The sequence below is a fragment of the Gorilla gorilla genome, chromosome 4 (assembly GCF_029281585.2).
Source record: "Gorilla gorilla gorilla isolate KB3781 chromosome 4, NHGRI_mGorGor1-v2.1_pri, whole genome shotgun sequence".
Classification (NCBI taxonomy): Eukaryota; Metazoa; Chordata; class Mammalia; order Primates; family Hominidae; genus Gorilla; species Gorilla gorilla.
Window position 1 is genome coordinate 53,041,139 of NC_073228.2, and position 16,173 is coordinate 53,057,311.

Below are 16,173 nucleotides of genomic sequence, written 5' to 3' on the forward strand. Positions count from 1 at the left end.
ATGTGAGGCCGGGCGCGATGGCTCATGCCTGTAATCCCAGCACTTTGGGAAGCCGAGGCAGGCGGATCACCTGAAGTCAGCAGTTCGAGACCAGCCTGACCAACACAGAGAAACCCCGTCTCTACTAAAAATACAAAATTAACCATGCGTGGTGGCACATGCTTGTAATCCCAGCTACTTGGGAGGCTGAGGCAGGAGAATCGCTTGAACCCGGGAGGCAGAGGTTGTGGTGAGCCAAGATCGTGCCATTACAGTCCAGCCTGGGCAACAAGAAAAAAACTCTGTCTCAAAAAAAAAAAAAGTAGCTGAGCATAGTGGCTCACACGTGTAATCCCAGCTACTCAGGAGGCTGAGGCACAAGATGGCTTGAGCCTGGGAGGTGGAGGTTGCAGTGAGCTGGGATCACATCACTGCATTCCAGCCTGGGTGACGGAGTGAGACTGTCTCAAAAAAAAAAAAAATAAAAAATTATGTGTGGAACAAAATAAATAGAAGGTAATCATTGAATCAGTGAAGGCTTGATAATTGAGTATGATACCATGAAAATAACTTTTTCGCTTTGATTTTGGGAAAAATTGTTTCATTTAGAAGGTATATGTGTGTTACAGTAAAAGTGCTAGGCTTGAAGACAGTCGCTTTTAGCAGATAGTGGATTTTTTCACTTTTCTTTTAATTGAGTGGAAATTTCTGTACTTAAATTTAAACTCAGAATTAAGACTTTTGGGGAATTTAAGGAAGTTATTACATACACTTTGCTTTGAGCATAGCGAAGTTCTCAGGCACCACATGAGGATGTCTTAGAGTGTTCACATTGAGGAAATAAGTTGTGTATGTGTGTGTGCAAAAGCTTTTTTTTTTTTTTTTCTTGTTTTTGAGTTGGAGTCTCGCTCTGTTGCCCAGGCTGGAGTGCAGTGGTGTGCTCTCGGCTCACTGCAAGCTCCGCCTCCTGGGTTCACGCCATTCTCCTGCCTCAGCCTCCCGAGTAGCTGGGACTACAGGCACCTGCCACCATGCCCGGATAATTTTTGTATTTTTAGTAGAGACGGGGTTTCATCGTGTTAGCCAGGATGGTCTCGATCTCCTGACCTCGTGATCTGCCCGCCTCGGCCTCCCAAAGTGCTGGGATTACAGGCGTGAGCCACCGCGCCCGGCCTTTTTTTCGAGATGGTGTGTCACTCTGTTGCCCAGGCTGGAGTACAGTGGCGCAATCTCGGCTCACTGCAACCTCCCCCTCTCGGGTTCAAGCGATTTTCCTGCCTTAGCCTCCTGAGTAGCTGGGATTACAGGTGCCTGCCATTATGCCCGGCTAATTTTTGTAGTATCCAGGCATGGTGAAACCTTATGTCTACTAAAAATACAAAAAATTAGCTGGGTGTGGTGGTGCTCGTCTGTAATTCCAGCTACACAGGAGGCTGAGGCTGGAGAATCGCGTGAACTCAGGAGGTGGAAGTTGTAGTGAGCTGAGATCATGCCATCGCCATCGGACTCCAGCCTGGACGACAGAGTGAGACTCTGTCTCAAAAAAGAAAGAGAAAAAAAGAAATAATGTTGACTTTTACCTGATATTACCATTTAGTATAGATGGTAATATTAAGTTAAAGAATATATTTTGCTGCTACTCGTTTCTTTTTGCCGTCTTAATAGCACTGTTGACTGTAAGTGCTCAGTAAATGCTCACAGAATGTCTGCTCAAGTGTCTGACATTGTCATGGCAGTTTAGCTTTCCAGAGAGCTTTTTTTTTCAAGTTTGAAAAAAGATATCAAGAGTTAGAATTGTGGAGATGTATTGGATTCCTAAACCTATCCACAAAAGCCCATTTGTCCGACAATCGAAGCCTGAATATTGGGTCCTAGAAAGCCAGAGGTCACGGTAGTAGTTTATTTTTTCTAGGGTAGATCTGGTCATAGCAATATTTTCTAATGGGTATTTTGCCTCGAGAGTACCCACTACCTTTTCTCTGGGTCTCCATCTCTGTCCTAGTATTTGTTTTCCCTCTCATCTTTGCTCTCATGTTGCTGTATACCCACAAGTGTTGTGTCTTCCCAATTTATTTTCTTTTTTTGAGACAGAGTCTTGCTCTGTCGCCCAGGCTGGAGTGCAGTGGCGCGATCTTGGCTCACTGCAAGCTCTGCCTTCTTGGTTCATGCTGTTCTCCTGCTTCAGCCTCCTGAGTAGCTGGGACTACAGGTGCCCGCCACCACACTCAGCTAATTTTTTTTTGTATTTTTAATAGAGATGGGGTTTCACCATGCTAGCCAGGATGGTCTCGATCTCCTAACCTCATGATCCACCCACCTTGGCCTCCCAAAGTGCTGGGATTACAGGCGCGAGGACTGTGCCTGGCCCTTCCTAATTTATTTTCTTCTTATTATCTCTGCAATCAAAAGTTTTATTTTTGTTGACATCCAAATTCAGTTACATATTTGGAGGAAAGGAGCTGGGTGTGGTGGTGCACACCTGTTGTTGAAGGTGAGAGGTTGAAGTGAGAGCATTGCTGAAGTCCTGGAGTTAGAGTCTGGCCTGGGCAACATCGGGAAACCCCGTCTCTACAAAAAAATTAATAAAAAGGGAAAAGAAAGGAAAGTTGTTAATGATTGATTTAAATCAGGTTTCATTACTTGGGAGCTAATAAAACACCTGGTAAAGAGGTTTTGCCCACCTTCCTTTTAACTTTCACACTGCTTATTAGCACCTTCTCCAGAAAAAATGGAGGAGAGAGACAAAGGAAAATATTTTCTTTTCTTTTGCTGCTTTTCATTGATGCTAGAAAACTTTTGAGGAAAATGGTTAAAGCTGATTATTAAAATCAGTTTTATATAGCTGTGATTTTTGGCACTTTGTTGTAAGATTGAGTAGTAATTTTATGTTTTATTTTCCTCTCTTTCCCCTCTTCCCTGAACTCCTTATAGGGAAAAAAATTTTGATGAATTTTCTAAGCACCTTAAGGGCCTTGTTAATCTGTATAACCTTCCAGGGGACAAGTAAGTATTTTTAATATTTTTGCTTTTGTTTGTAAAAAATCAGTATAAATCTATAAGCCACCTTATGCCTAGAAATTTGCCACCTCTTCTGCTGTTTGTCACTCCTAGTTTCTACTTATACTGCAATCTGTAGCTCAGCTTCCAACATTGGGCCTTTGAAAGATATCTTCAATAGGCAGTGCCTGCATTAATCGATCATAATGCTGGAAGACAGAATATAATCTTTGAGATGTCCAACATTCCAATTTCCAGGCTGAAAGGAATTAGTTGTTGTGGAACGGGCTTTAATTCTATTTTTAACCTACCTGGGATTCTATTAACGTATTTGGCTTTTTAAAACAGAGATAAAAATAAGCTTTGAAGTGCTAAAAATAGGCTTTAATAGTAGTGAAGCCAGTCAAAGTGGCCCATGCCTCTAATCCCAGTACATTGGGAGGCCAAGACAGGAAGATTTCTTGAGCTCAGGAGATCAATACCAGCCTGGGCAACATAGTGAGACCCTGTCTCTAGCAGAAAGACAACAGCAACAGCTTAGATGGGTGGTGATGAGTGCCTGTAGTCCCAGCTACTTGGGAGGCTAAGGTGGGACGATCACTTCAAACTAGTAGTTTGAGGGTGCAGTGAGCAGTGATTGCGTCACTGTGCTCCAGCCTGGTTGACAGAGCGAGATGCTGTCTCAAAAAAAAAAAAAGTATATATATGTATATATATATATATAATATAGTAACAAAAAAAATTTATTTTAAAAATTAATGTTTTAGGCTGGGCACAGTGGCTCACCCCTTTAATCCTGGCACTTTGGGAGGCTGAGGTGGGTGGACCACCTGAGGTCCAGTCAAGAATTAATGTTTTAAAATGTTTTTTTTTTTTCTTTTTTTTTAAATACGGATTGTCGCTCTGTCACCCAGGCTGGAGTGCAGTGGCATGACCTCAGCTCACTGCAGCCTCCACCTCCCGGGTTCAAGCAGTTCTCCTGCCTCAGCCTTCCGAGTAGCTGGGTTTACAGGTATGCGCCACCACGCCCAGCTAATTATTATAATTTTTTTTGAGATGGACTCTTGCTTTGTCGCCCAGGCTGCAGTGCAGTGGTGCCATCTCGGCTCACTGCAACCTCCGCCTCCTGGGTTCAAGCGATTCTCCTGCCTCAGCCTCCCGAGTAGCTGGGATTAAAGGCGTCCACCACTGACCTGGCTAAGTTTTGCATTTTTAGTAGAGGTGGGATTTCACCATCTTGGCCAGGCTGGTCTCGAACTCCTGACCTTGATCCACCCGCCATGGCCTCCCAGAGTGCTTGGATTATAGGCGTGAGACATTGCGCCCAGCCACCTGGCTAATTTTTGTATTTCTAGTAGAGACAGGGTTTTACCATGTTGGTCAGGCTGGTCTCAAACTCCTGACCTCACGTGATCCACCCGCTTCGGCCTCCCAAAGTGTTGGGATTACAGGCGTGAGCCACCGCGCCTGGCCAGTTTTTTTTTTTGGTTTTTGTTTTTTTTTTGGTTTTTGTTTTTTTTTGGAGACAGAGTCTCGCTCTGCCACCAGGCTGGAATGCAATGGCACGATCTCGGTTCACTGCAACCTCCACCTCCCGGGTTCAAGCAATTCTCTTGCCTTAGTCTCCCAAGTAGCTGGGACTACAGGCGCACGCTGCCACGCCTGGCTAATTTTTTTTTTTTTTTGTATTTTATTAGAGACGGGGTTTCACCATGTTGCCCAGGCTGGTCTCAAACTCCTGAGCTCAGGCAATCTGCCCGCCTCGGCTTCCCAAATTGCTAGGATTATAGGCGTGAGCCACTGTGCCTGGCCAGTTTTTGAAAATATATATATATTTTTGCCTTCAATTTAGACTTGCTCTTTAGGCCTTCTATGTCACTATTTGTGTCTGTATGTATATATGTGTATTTTTCAACTTTTTTTTTTTTTTTTTTGATATGGAATCTTGTTCTGTCACCCAGGCTGGAGTGCAGTGGTATGATCTTGGCTCACTGCAACCTCTGCCTCTCGGGTTCAAGCAATTCTCCTGCCTCAGCCTTCTGAGCAGCTGGGATTACAGGTGCCTGCCACCACGCTCGGCTAATTTTTGTAGTTTTAGTAGAGACGGGGTTTTGCCATGTTGGCCAGGCTGGTCTCAAACTCCTGACCTCAGGTGATCTGCCCGCCTCAGCCTCCCAAGGTGCTGGGATTACAGGCTGAGCCACCCCACTCGGTCATATTTTTCAACTATTAACTCATGTTCTTCTCATCTACTCTCCAGCAAACTGAAGACTAAAATGTACTTGGCTCTCCAATCCTTAGAACAAGATCTTTCTAAAATGGCAATTATGTACTGGTAAGACTGCTAAAACCTTAATTCTACATGATCCCTTGAGTTTTTCTCTGGGGAGATTAGGGTCCTATTTTATACATCTGTGTTAAGCCTGTATGATAATATGTCCTTTCTCTTCCGAAATGATGATTGTATTTGAACTTCTGAGTATCAGTATCGTTAAGTTGTTGGTTACCATAGGTTTTATCTCAAGACTCATCAGACCTGGAGTCCCATCTGAGAAATAATAGTCTAAGTGTAATTTTTGTTCACCATACTACATACTGGTGTGTACTTGGAAATAATCCCTTTACTTTGGAGGTGAAATACATTTTCTATATGCCCAATTACAAGACAGAACCATTATGATAGTATTATAAGACTTTGGGCCGGGCGCGGTGGCTCACGCCTGTAATCCCAGCACTTTGGGAGGCCGAGGCGGGCGGATCACCTGAGGTCACGAGTTCGAGACCAGCCTGCCCAACATGGTGAAACCCCGTCTCTACTAAAAATACAAAAAATTAGCTGGGCGTGGTGGCGGGCGCCTGTAATCCCAGCTACTCGGGAGGCTGAGGCAGGAGAATCACTGGAACCTGGGAAGCGGAGGTTGCAGTGAGCTGAGATTGTACCACTGCACTTCAGCCTGGGCGACAAGAGCGAAACTCCGTCTCAAAAAAAAAAAGAAAAGACTTCGGAGAGGTGAACTCAGTATCACAGTGTGTACCAAGACCACCAGGGATTAAATATAAGCAAACATAGATCACTTGTCTTACAGGAAAGCAACTAATGCTGGTCCCTTGGATAAGATTCTTCATGGAAGTGTTGGCTATCTCACACCAAGGAGTGGGGGTACGTGATCCTATTTTGCTTGTTTAGAAACATGTCTAATTTAAGTTGAGGGTCATTACTTTTCATTTCACCTTTTAGTTTGTTTGTTTATTTTATTTTTTTGAGACAGAGTCTCACTTTGTTGCCCAGGCTGGAGTGCAGTGGCATGATCTCGGCTTACTGCTCCTTCCACCTCCTGGGCTCAAGTGAATCTCATGCCTCAGCCTCCTGAGTAGCTGGGATTACAGGTGTGCACCACAATAGCCAGCTAATTTATTCTATTGTTGGTAGAGACAGGGTTTCACTGTTTTGGCCAGGCTGGTCCTGAACTCCTCGCCTCAACTGATCGGCCTACCTTGGTCTCCCAAAATGCTGGGATTACAGGCATGAGCCATTGCACCCAGCCTATTTATTTGTTAATTTTTATTCTTTTTTTTTTTTTTTTTAAGACGGAGTCTTGCTCTGTCGCCCAGGCTGGAGTGCAGTGGCGCGATCTCAGCTCACTGCAAGCTTGGCCTCCCAGGTTCACGCCATTCTCCTGCCTCAGCCTCCAGGGTAGCTGGGACTACAGGCGCCCGCCACCACGCCTGGCTAATTTTTTTGTATTTTTTAGTGGAGACGGGGTTTCACAGCGTTAGCCAGGATGGTCTCGATCTCCTGACCTCGTGATCTGCCCGCCTCAGCCTCCCAAAGTGCTGGGATTACAGGCATGAGCCACTGCGCCTGGCCAATTTTTATTCTTATGTATTTGTTTATTTTTCTTGAGACAGGCTCTCACCAGGCTGGAGTGCAGTGGCACAATCTTGGATCACTGTAAACTCTATCTCCCGGGTTCAAGGGATTCTCCTGCCTCAGCTTCCCGAGTAGCTGGGATTACAGGCATGTGCCACCACACCCGACTAATTTTTGTATTTTTAGTAGAGATGGGGTTTCACCATGTTGGCCAGGCTGGTCTCAAATTCCTGACTTCAAGTGATCCTCCCTCCTCGGCTGCCCAAAGTGCTGGGATTACAAACAGGTATTAGCCACTGCACCAGTCCCTATTTATTTATTTTTGAGACAGGGTCTTGCTGTGTTGCCCAGGCTGGAGTGTAGTCGTGCAATCATGACTCACTCCAGCCTCAACCTCCTGGGCCCAAATAATCCCCCTAACTCAGTTTCCTGAGTAGCTTGGACTACAGGTACAGGATACCATGCCTGGCTAATTTTTGTTGTTTTATAGAGACATGGTCTTACTATGTTGCCTAGGCTGGTCTTGAACTGGGATCAAGTGATCTTCCTGCCACTGCATTGTAAAGGGTTGGGATTATAAGCATAAGCCACTGCGCCCGGCCTCATCTTGGGGTTTATAAACATATAAGCAGAGGGAGAAAATTGCCAGATATTTGTGTATTTTGTGATGATTTCTTCCTTTTTTCTTTTTTTAGGCATTTAGGCAGAGTCTTGCTCTGTCTCCCAGGCTGGAGTGCAGTGGCGCGATCTTGGCTCATTGCAACCTCTGCATCCTGGGTTCCAGCAATTCTCCTGCCTCAGCCTCCCATGTAGCTGGGATTACAGGCACGTGCCACCATGCCCAGCTAATTTTTGTATTTTTACCAGAGACAGGGTTTCACCATGTTGGCCTGGCTGGTCTCGAACTCCTGACCCTAGGTGAGCTGCCTGTCTCGGCCTCCCAAAGTGCTGGGATTATAGGCGTGAGCCACTGCGCCTGGCCTTTTTGCGATGATTTCTAAGCTGTCAATACCTGTCCTCCCCATTTTTGTTTGTTATCTTTTTGAGACAGAGCCTTGCTGTGTCCCTCTGGCTGAAGTACAGTGGCAGAAACATAGCTCACTTCAGCCCTTAACTCTTGGGCTTAAGTGATCTTCCCGCCTCAGCCCCCTGAGTAGCTAGGACTTCAGTCAAGTGCCACCATGCCTGGGTAACTTTAATAATTTTTTTAGAGATGGGGGTCTCACTGTGTTGCCTAGGCTAGAGTGCAGTGGTGCAGTCATAACTCACTATAGACTTGAACTCCTGGCTTCAAGTGATCCTCCAGCCTCAGCCTCCCAAAGTGTTGGGATTATAAGCGTGAGCCAGTTCACCTGGCCTTTTTTTTTTTTTTTTAAATCAATTGTGTGAAATAAATTGTTAGTCCCAGAATCCATACTTCATCTTCTGTCATATGTCTTTTTTTTTTGAGATGGAGTCTTGCTCTGTCGCCCAGGCTGGAGTGCAGTGGCACGCTTTTAGCTCACTGCAACCTCCACCTCCTGGGTTCAAGCAATTCTCCTGTCACAGCCTCCCGAGTAGTTGGACTACAGGTGCGAGCCACCATGCCTGGCTAATTTTTTGTATTTTTAGTAGATACAAGGTTTCACCATGCTGGCCAGGCTCGTCTTGATCTCCTGACCTCGTGATCTGCCCACCTTGGCCTCCCAAAGTGCTGGGATTACAGGTGTGTGCCACCACACCCAAGCGCCTCTCATATTTCTTTATTTTTTATTTTTACTTTTTGAGACGGGGTCTTGCTCTGCCTTCCAGGCTGGAGTGCAGTGGCACAATCACGGCTCATTGTATCCTTGACCTCCCACCTTATCTTCCTGAGTAGCTGGGACTACAGGCACTCACCAGCATGCCAGACTAATTATTATTATTATTATTTTTGAGACGGAGTCTCCCTCTGTTGCCAGGGCTGGAGTGCAGTGGCGTGATCTCAGCTCACTGTAACCTCCGCTTCCTGGGTTCAAGCGATTCTCCTGCCTCAGCCTCCTGCATAGCTGGGACTACAGGCGCGTGCCACCATGCCCAGCTAGTTTTTTTGTATTTTTAGTCAAGATGGGGTTTCACCATGTTAGTCAGGATGGTCTCAATATCCTGACCTTGTGATCCGCCTGCCTTGGCCTCCCAAAGTTGTGGGAGGGCTCACAGGCGTGAGCCACCGCGCCTGGCCAATTTTTTGTATTTTTAGTAGAGATGGGGTTTCACCATGTTGGCCAGGCTGGTCTTGAACTTCTCTCCTCAGGTGATTCACCATCTTCACCTCCCAAAGTGCTAGGATTACAGGCATTAGCCATCGCGCCCGGCCTATTGTTATTATTTTTAGAGGTGGAGTCTGACTGTGTTGACCATGCTAGTCTTAAACTCGTGGACTCAAGTGATCCTCTTGCCGCAGCCTCCCAGAGTGCCAGGATTACAGGTGTGAGTCACCACACCTGCCATATTTCATAAGCTGTTTTGGAGCATGACTCTTCATATATGTTAAAGTACTTTCTTGAATATAGGTTTATATAATAAAGGTTAATGTTTTTCTGTATTTGTAATTTACCTGATAAAGATACAGTTATGAGTTTTATTTTTTATAGGTCATTTAATGAACCTGAAGTACTATGTCTCTCCTTCTGACCTGCTGGATGACAAGACTGCATCTCCCATCATTTTGCATGAGAATAATGGTAAGACTTTAATTGTAAAGGAATTAAAGGTTTTGTTCGGTGCCCAGCTTGCCTTTAATTTCTGGTTTGCTATTCTCTAATGAGTTTGCTGACCTTACCATTTGCACCTTATACACACAACACCTCACACACATGTATATGTGTGTTCACAAGTACATACATATGTATATACACACATGCATATATACACACATACATAATAGGAGCTTAATAAGTACTTTTGGGCTGGGCACGGTGGCTCACGCCTGTAATCCCAGCACTTTGGGAGGCTGAGGTGGGCAGATCACGAGGTCAGGAGTTGGAGACCAGCCTGACCAACATGGTGAAACCCTGTCTCTACTAAATATACAAAAATTACCCAAGCATGGTGGTGTGCGCCTGTAATCCCAGCTACTCAGGAGGCTAAGGCAAGAGAATTGCTTGAACCCGGGAGGCGGAGGTTGCAGTGAGTCAAGATTGCGTCACTGCACTCCAGTCTGGGTGACAGAGCGAGACTCCATCTCAAAAAAAGAAAAAAAGTACTTTTGAATAAATAAGTAAATGAGCAACTCATAAGAAGAGATATAAACGATCTGACCTGAGATAATCAGCTTTACTCATTGTTTTAAAAGTGTAGAAGGATGGGCCTGGTGGTTTATGCCTGTAGTCCTAGCTACTTGGGAGGTTTGGGCAGGAGGATTGCTTGAGCCCATGAGTTTGAGACTGTAGCATACCATGATCGTGCATGTAAATAGTCATGGTACTCCAGCCTGGGCAACGTAGTGAGTTACTGATCAAAAAAAAAAGTGAAGTTTTCTAAATTAAAGAACTATGGTAATGGACATTATTTTCTGTTTGCCCTTGATACAAGAAAAGATAAAGAGAAATAGACTGCCGGGCGCGGTCTATTACAGGCTCATGCCTGTAATCCCAGCACTTTGGGAGGCTGAGGTGGGTGAATCACCTGAGGTCAGGAGTTCGAGACCAGCCTGACCAACATGGAGAAACCCTGTCTCTACTAAAAATACAAAATTAGCCAGGCGTGGTGGCGCATGCTTGTAATCCCAGCTATTCAGGAAGCTGAGGCAGGAGAATCGTTTGAACCTGGGAGGCGGAGGTTGCAGTGAACCGAGATTGTGCCATTGCACTCCAGCCTGGGCAACAAGAGCAAAACTCTGTCTCAAAAAAAAGTGAAATGGACTAATACCTCCTTAGGTCCCTTTGTAGCTTCACTCATTGACTCCATCCCTTTATTGTTTGTTTGGTTGTTTATTTATTTATTTATTTAAGATGGAGTCTCACTCTGTCACCCAGGCTGGAGTGTAGTGGTGCGATCTCAGCTCACTGCAACCTACACCTCCTGGGTTCAAGTGATTCTCCTGCCTCAGCCTCCCAAGTAGCTGGGACTACAGGCATGCACCACCACACCCGGCTAATTCTTGTATTTTTAGTAGAGATGGGGTTTCACTATGTTGGCCAAGCTGGTCTTGAACTCCTTACCTGAAGTGATCCACCTGTCTTGGCCTCCGAAAGTGCTAGGATTACAGGTGCGAGCCTTGGCGTCAGGCTCCTTTATTGTTATTATAATTTGGCATGGGGGACGGGGTAGGTCTCACTGTGTTGCCCAGGCTGGCATACAGTGATTTGATCACAGCTCACTACAGCCCCCGAAGTCCTGGGCTCAAGCCATCCTCCCGCCTTGGCCTCCCAAAGTGCTAGGATTACAGGTGTGAGCCAGTGCACCAGCCTGTCCTTTTATTATGATCCTACTTAAATGCATTCTGAAGAAAAAATAAGTAAATATTGATACTGAACCCTTCAAAAATGATGTTTTTGGACTGCATTGTTTCTTGTGTTTTATTTACTGACAAAAATTATTGGTTGATTAGAAAGGTAACTTCCAGGATTTCTAATTTTTTTTTTTTTTCCCCAGACAGAGTCTCACTCTGTCGCCCAGGCTGGAGTGCAGTTGTGCGATTTCGGCTCACTGCAACCTCCGCCCCCCAGGTTCAAGTGATTCTCTTGCCTCAGCCTCCTGAGTAGCTGGGATTACAGGCGCCTGTCACCACACCTGGCTAATTTTTGTGTTTTTAGTAGAGATGCGGTTTCACCGTCTTCTGCAGGCTGGTCTTGAACCCCTGACAGTGTGATCCACCCGCCTCAGCCTCCCAAAGTGCTGGGATTACAGGCATGAGCCATCACACCCGGCCTGATTTCTAAGTTTTATAGGAACTACAGGCCATGCCTGGTGGTTCATGCCTGTAATTTCAGCACTGTGGGAGGCTGAGATGGGTGGATCAACTTTAGGCCAGGAGTTTGAGACCAGCCTGGCCAACCTGATGAAACCCCCATCTCTACAAAATATACAAAAAAATTAGCCAGGCATGGTGGTGCATTCCTGTAATGCCAGGTACATGGGAGGCTGAGGCATGAAAATTGCTTGAACCTGGGAGGTGGAGATTGCAGTGAGTCGAGATCACATCACTGCATTCCAACCTGGACAGAGTGAGACTCTGCCTCCAATAAAAAAATAAATAAATAGGCTGGGCGCAGTGGTTCACACCTGTAATCCCACCTGTAATCCTAGTCCTTCAGGAGGCCAAGATGGGCGGATCATGAGGTCAAGAGATCGAGACCATCCTGACCAACATGGTGAAACCCCATCTCTACTAAAAATACAAAAAATTAGCTGGGCATGGTGATGGGCGCCTGTAGTTCCAGCTACTTGGGTGGCTGAGGCAGGAGAATGGTGTGAACCCAGGAGGCGGAGCTTGCAGTGAGCTGAGATCGCGCCACTGCACTCCAGCCTGGGTGACAGAGCAAGACTCTGTCTCAAAATAAATAAATAAATACATAAATAAATAAATAAGGGAATAACAGCATCTGATAAATTATAGCTGACAAATATTGCAAAAATTAACCTCTTAAAACATACTGTGATTCCCATCATTTGTATTACTTTGAGGAATACCCTTTTTCTTTCCTATCCCCAGTTTCTCGATCTTTGGGCATGAATGCATCAGTGACAATTGAAGGAACATCTGCTGTGTACAAACTCCCAATTGCACCATTAATTATGGGGTCACATCCAGTTGACAATAAATGGTAAGTTAAATATAATTTTAGAGTAGCAAAGTCAATTTTTCTCAAAGCGCAGTATGTAACAAGTTTTAACCTGGCTGTTACCCCACTTGAATTTCTAGAGGTTGGCCTTTTGTTTTATCCATTCATTGATTTCTCTTTTATTTGATACCTGAGTGTTCCTCTCCAAAGTCGGCTCGTAGAACACATTCTCTGCACTGAAAGGGAAAGAAGAGAACTGTGCTAATTCCTCTGGCTTAATGAGTGCCCCCTTTTATCTTACGTTCATTTGGAGTTACGTTGGAGTAATAACTGGAGAACATGCCTCAGAATAAATGTTTGATTAAATTCTACAGTGTTAACCAATAGCATGTCTGGGAATTGGGGGTAGGAAGTTTCACAGAGTTTGCTTTTGAGAGTTTGTACTTATGTGTCTGTGTGATACATACATGTTTAAGAATAGGTGTTTGTGGCCAGGCGCGGTGGCTCACGCCTGTAATCCCAACACTTTGGGAGGCTGAGGCAAGTGGAATACCTGAGGTCAGGAGTTCAAGACCAGCCTGGCCAACATGGTGAAACCCCATCTCTACTAACAATACAAAAATTAGCCGGGCGTGGTGGCGGGCACCTGTAATCCCAGCTACTCACGAGGCTGAGATAGGAGAATCCCTTGAACCCGGGAGGCAGAGGTTGCAGTGAGCCAAGATCACGCCATTGCACTCTAGCCTGGGCATTAAGAGGGAAAATCTGTTTCAAAAAAAAAAAAAAAAGGTGTTTGGGTTTTTCATTTTTATATCAAGTCAAAATCCAACCCTTCCACCCTCTTTTTTTTGAAGGACCCCTTCCTTCTCCTCAATCACCAGTGCCAACAGTGTTGATCTTCCTGCCTGTTTCTTCTTGAAATTTCCCCAGCCAATCCCAGTATCTAGAGCATTTGTTCAGAAACTGCAGAACTGCACAGGTGAGTTTTGAGCATCAGGATCTAGTACTTGTTATAAGTGTGAAAAAGAAACTTCAAAGCCAGGTTATCATGACGTCTTTCAGTCTTACATGCCTCATTGAAGTATTAGTGGTAAAGATGTTATAGTGCTTTGTACTAGTAAATGCTTAGTAAGTACTCTTTTGGGTGAATGAATGTAGATATCAAGGGGAAACTGAGCTGTCAGTGTTTTCATCTTAACATGATCATTATATTGATTCTTGTTTTTCCAGGAATTCCATTGTTTGAAACTCAACCAACTTATGCACCCCTGTATGAACTGATCACTCAGTTTGAGCTATCAAAGGACCCTGACCCCATACCTTTGAATCACAACATGAGATTTTATGCTGTAAGTAAAGCCCTAGGGAGCTAGAATGTTATAGGTTATGTTTGGACCCAAAATCATAATCTTCCTTTATAGCATTATTGAGGTCAGATAAGTTTCTTCAAGACTGCTGGATCATGTCCTATTTCTTTAGTAAGGCAGGAAATTACAGAAATCTCAGAAATGGGCTGGGCGCGGTGGCTCACACCTGTAATCCCCGCACTTTAGGAGGCCAAGGCAGGCGGATCACGAGGTCAGGAGTTCGAGACCAGCCTGGCCAACATAGGGAAGCCTTGTCTCTACTAAAAATACAAAAAATTAGCCGTGTGTGGTGGCGGGTGCCTGTAATCCCAGCTACTCGGGAGGCTGAGGGAGGAGAATGGCTTGAACCTGGGAGGCAGAGGTTGCAGTGAGACAAGATTGTGCCATTGTGCTCCAGCCTGGGTGACAGAGCGAGACTCTGTCTCAAAAAAAAAAAAAAAGAAATCTCGGAAATGTATTGAAGTAAAAGGGCATGAGCTTCCATTAGGAAACAACAATGTACATTTCTTTGTTGAAATTTTGGGTGATTGGCCAGGTGCAGTGGCTCACACCTGTAATCCCGGGAATTTGGGAGGCCAAGGCGGGTGGTCACTAGAGATCAGGAGTTTGAGACCAGCCTGGATAACATGGTGAAACCCCATCTCTACTAAAAATACAAAAATTAGCCGGGTGTGGTGGAACATGCCTGTAATCCCAGCTACTTGGGAGGCTGAGGCAGGAGAATCACTTAACCCGGGAGGCAGAGGTTGCAGTGAGCCAAGATTGCGCCACTGCACTCCAGCCTGGGCAACAAAAGCGAAATTCCGTCTCAAAAAAAAAAAAAAAAAAAAAAAAAAAACGAGGCTGGGCGTGGTGTTTCACACGTCTAATCCCAGCACTTTGGGAGGCCGAGGCAGGTGGATCACGAGGTCAAGAGATCGAGAGCATCCTGGCCAACAGGGTGAAACCCCATCTCTACTAAAAAAAATACAAAAATTAGCTGGGTGTGGTGTCATGCACCTGTAGTCCCAGCTACTCGGGAGGCTGAGGCAGGAGAATTGCTTGAACCTGGGAGACGAAGGTTGCAGTGAGCCAAGATCGCACCACTGCGCTTCAGCCTGGCAACAGAGCAAGACTCCGTCTCAAAAAAATAAAAAAGAAAAAGAAATTTTGGGTGATAGACTTTCTTTTTTTTTTGAGACGGAGTCTTGCTCTGTTGCCCAGGCTGGAGTGCAGTGGTGAGATCTCAGCTCACTACAAACTCCACCTCCCGGGTTCATGCCATTCTCCTGCCTCAGCCTCCTGAGTAGCTGGGACTACAGATGCCTGCCACCATGCCTGGCTAATTTTTTGTATTTTTAGTAGAGATGGGATTTCACCATGTTAGCCAGGATGGTCTCGATCTCCTGACCTCGTGATCCACCTGCCTCGGCCTCCCAAAGTGCTAGGATTGCAGGCACGAGCCACCTTGCCTGGCGGGGTGAGAGACTCTTAATGGTATTTTGAACTTTTAGAATATCATAATTAGGCGTTATAAATTCTTACCATTTAATTCTTTCAAGTGCCATGAGCTTAGAATCTGGAAAGATCCTGAAAGTACTTACAGAGAGGAAAATGCTGGAAGCAGTAATTAAGAGGCTGGGCACAGTGACTCACACCTGTAATCCCAGCACTTTGGGAGGCCAAGGCAAGGCAGATCACTTGAGCTCAGGAGTTCAATACCAGCCTGGGCAACATGGCAAAATCCTCTCTTTTTTATTTTTTTATTTTTTGAGATGGAGTCTAGCTAGCTCTGTTGCCAGGCTGGAGTGCAGTGATGCGATCTCGGCTCACTGCAACCTCCGCCTCCTGGGTTCAAGTGATTCTCCTGCCTCAGCCTCCTGAGTAGCTGGGACTGTAGGTGTGCACCACCACGCCCAGATAATTTTTGTATTTTTAGTAGAGACGGGGTTTTACCATGTTGGCCAGATTGGTCTTTATCTCTTGACCTTGAGATCCACCCTACTCCGCCTCCCAAAGTGCTGGGATTACAGGCGCAAGCCACCATGCCTGTCCTTTTCTTTTCTTTTTTTTTTGCTCTTGTTACCCAGGCTGGAGTGCAGTGGCACGATCTCGGCTGACTGCAACCTCTGCCTCCTAGGTTCAAACGATTCTTCTGCCTCATCCTCCGGCAAAATCCTGTCTCTACAAAAAAAAAATACAAAAATTAGGCAGATGTGGCCAGGAGCGGTGGCTC

The 16,173-nt window shown here is 45.4% G+C and overlaps 1 protein-coding gene across 2 annotated transcripts in view; it reads left to right on the forward strand.

Moving 5' to 3' along the window:
• The window catches only part of MED1 (mediator complex subunit 1), a 47,374-nt gene that overhangs the window by 14,339 nt on the left and 16,862 nt on the right, over window positions 1-16,173 (forward strand). For both annotated transcript variants that reach the window (XR_010133808.1, XM_055388262.2), the window contains exons 7-13: window positions 2,911-2,982; window positions 5,237-5,311; window positions 6,063-6,136; window positions 9,460-9,549; window positions 12,522-12,633; window positions 13,446-13,570; window positions 13,822-13,940. Coding sequence is in view for 1 of the 2 variants with exons in the window: in XM_055388262.2 (XP_055244237.2) it covers window positions 2,911-2,982; window positions 5,237-5,311; window positions 6,063-6,136; window positions 9,460-9,549; window positions 12,522-12,633; window positions 13,446-13,570; window positions 13,822-13,940 (667 nt within the window). In the remaining variant the exon portion in view is untranslated. The remainder of the gene's footprint in view (window positions 1-2,910; window positions 2,983-5,236; window positions 5,312-6,062; window positions 6,137-9,459; window positions 9,550-12,521; window positions 12,634-13,445; window positions 13,571-13,821; window positions 13,941-16,173) is intronic.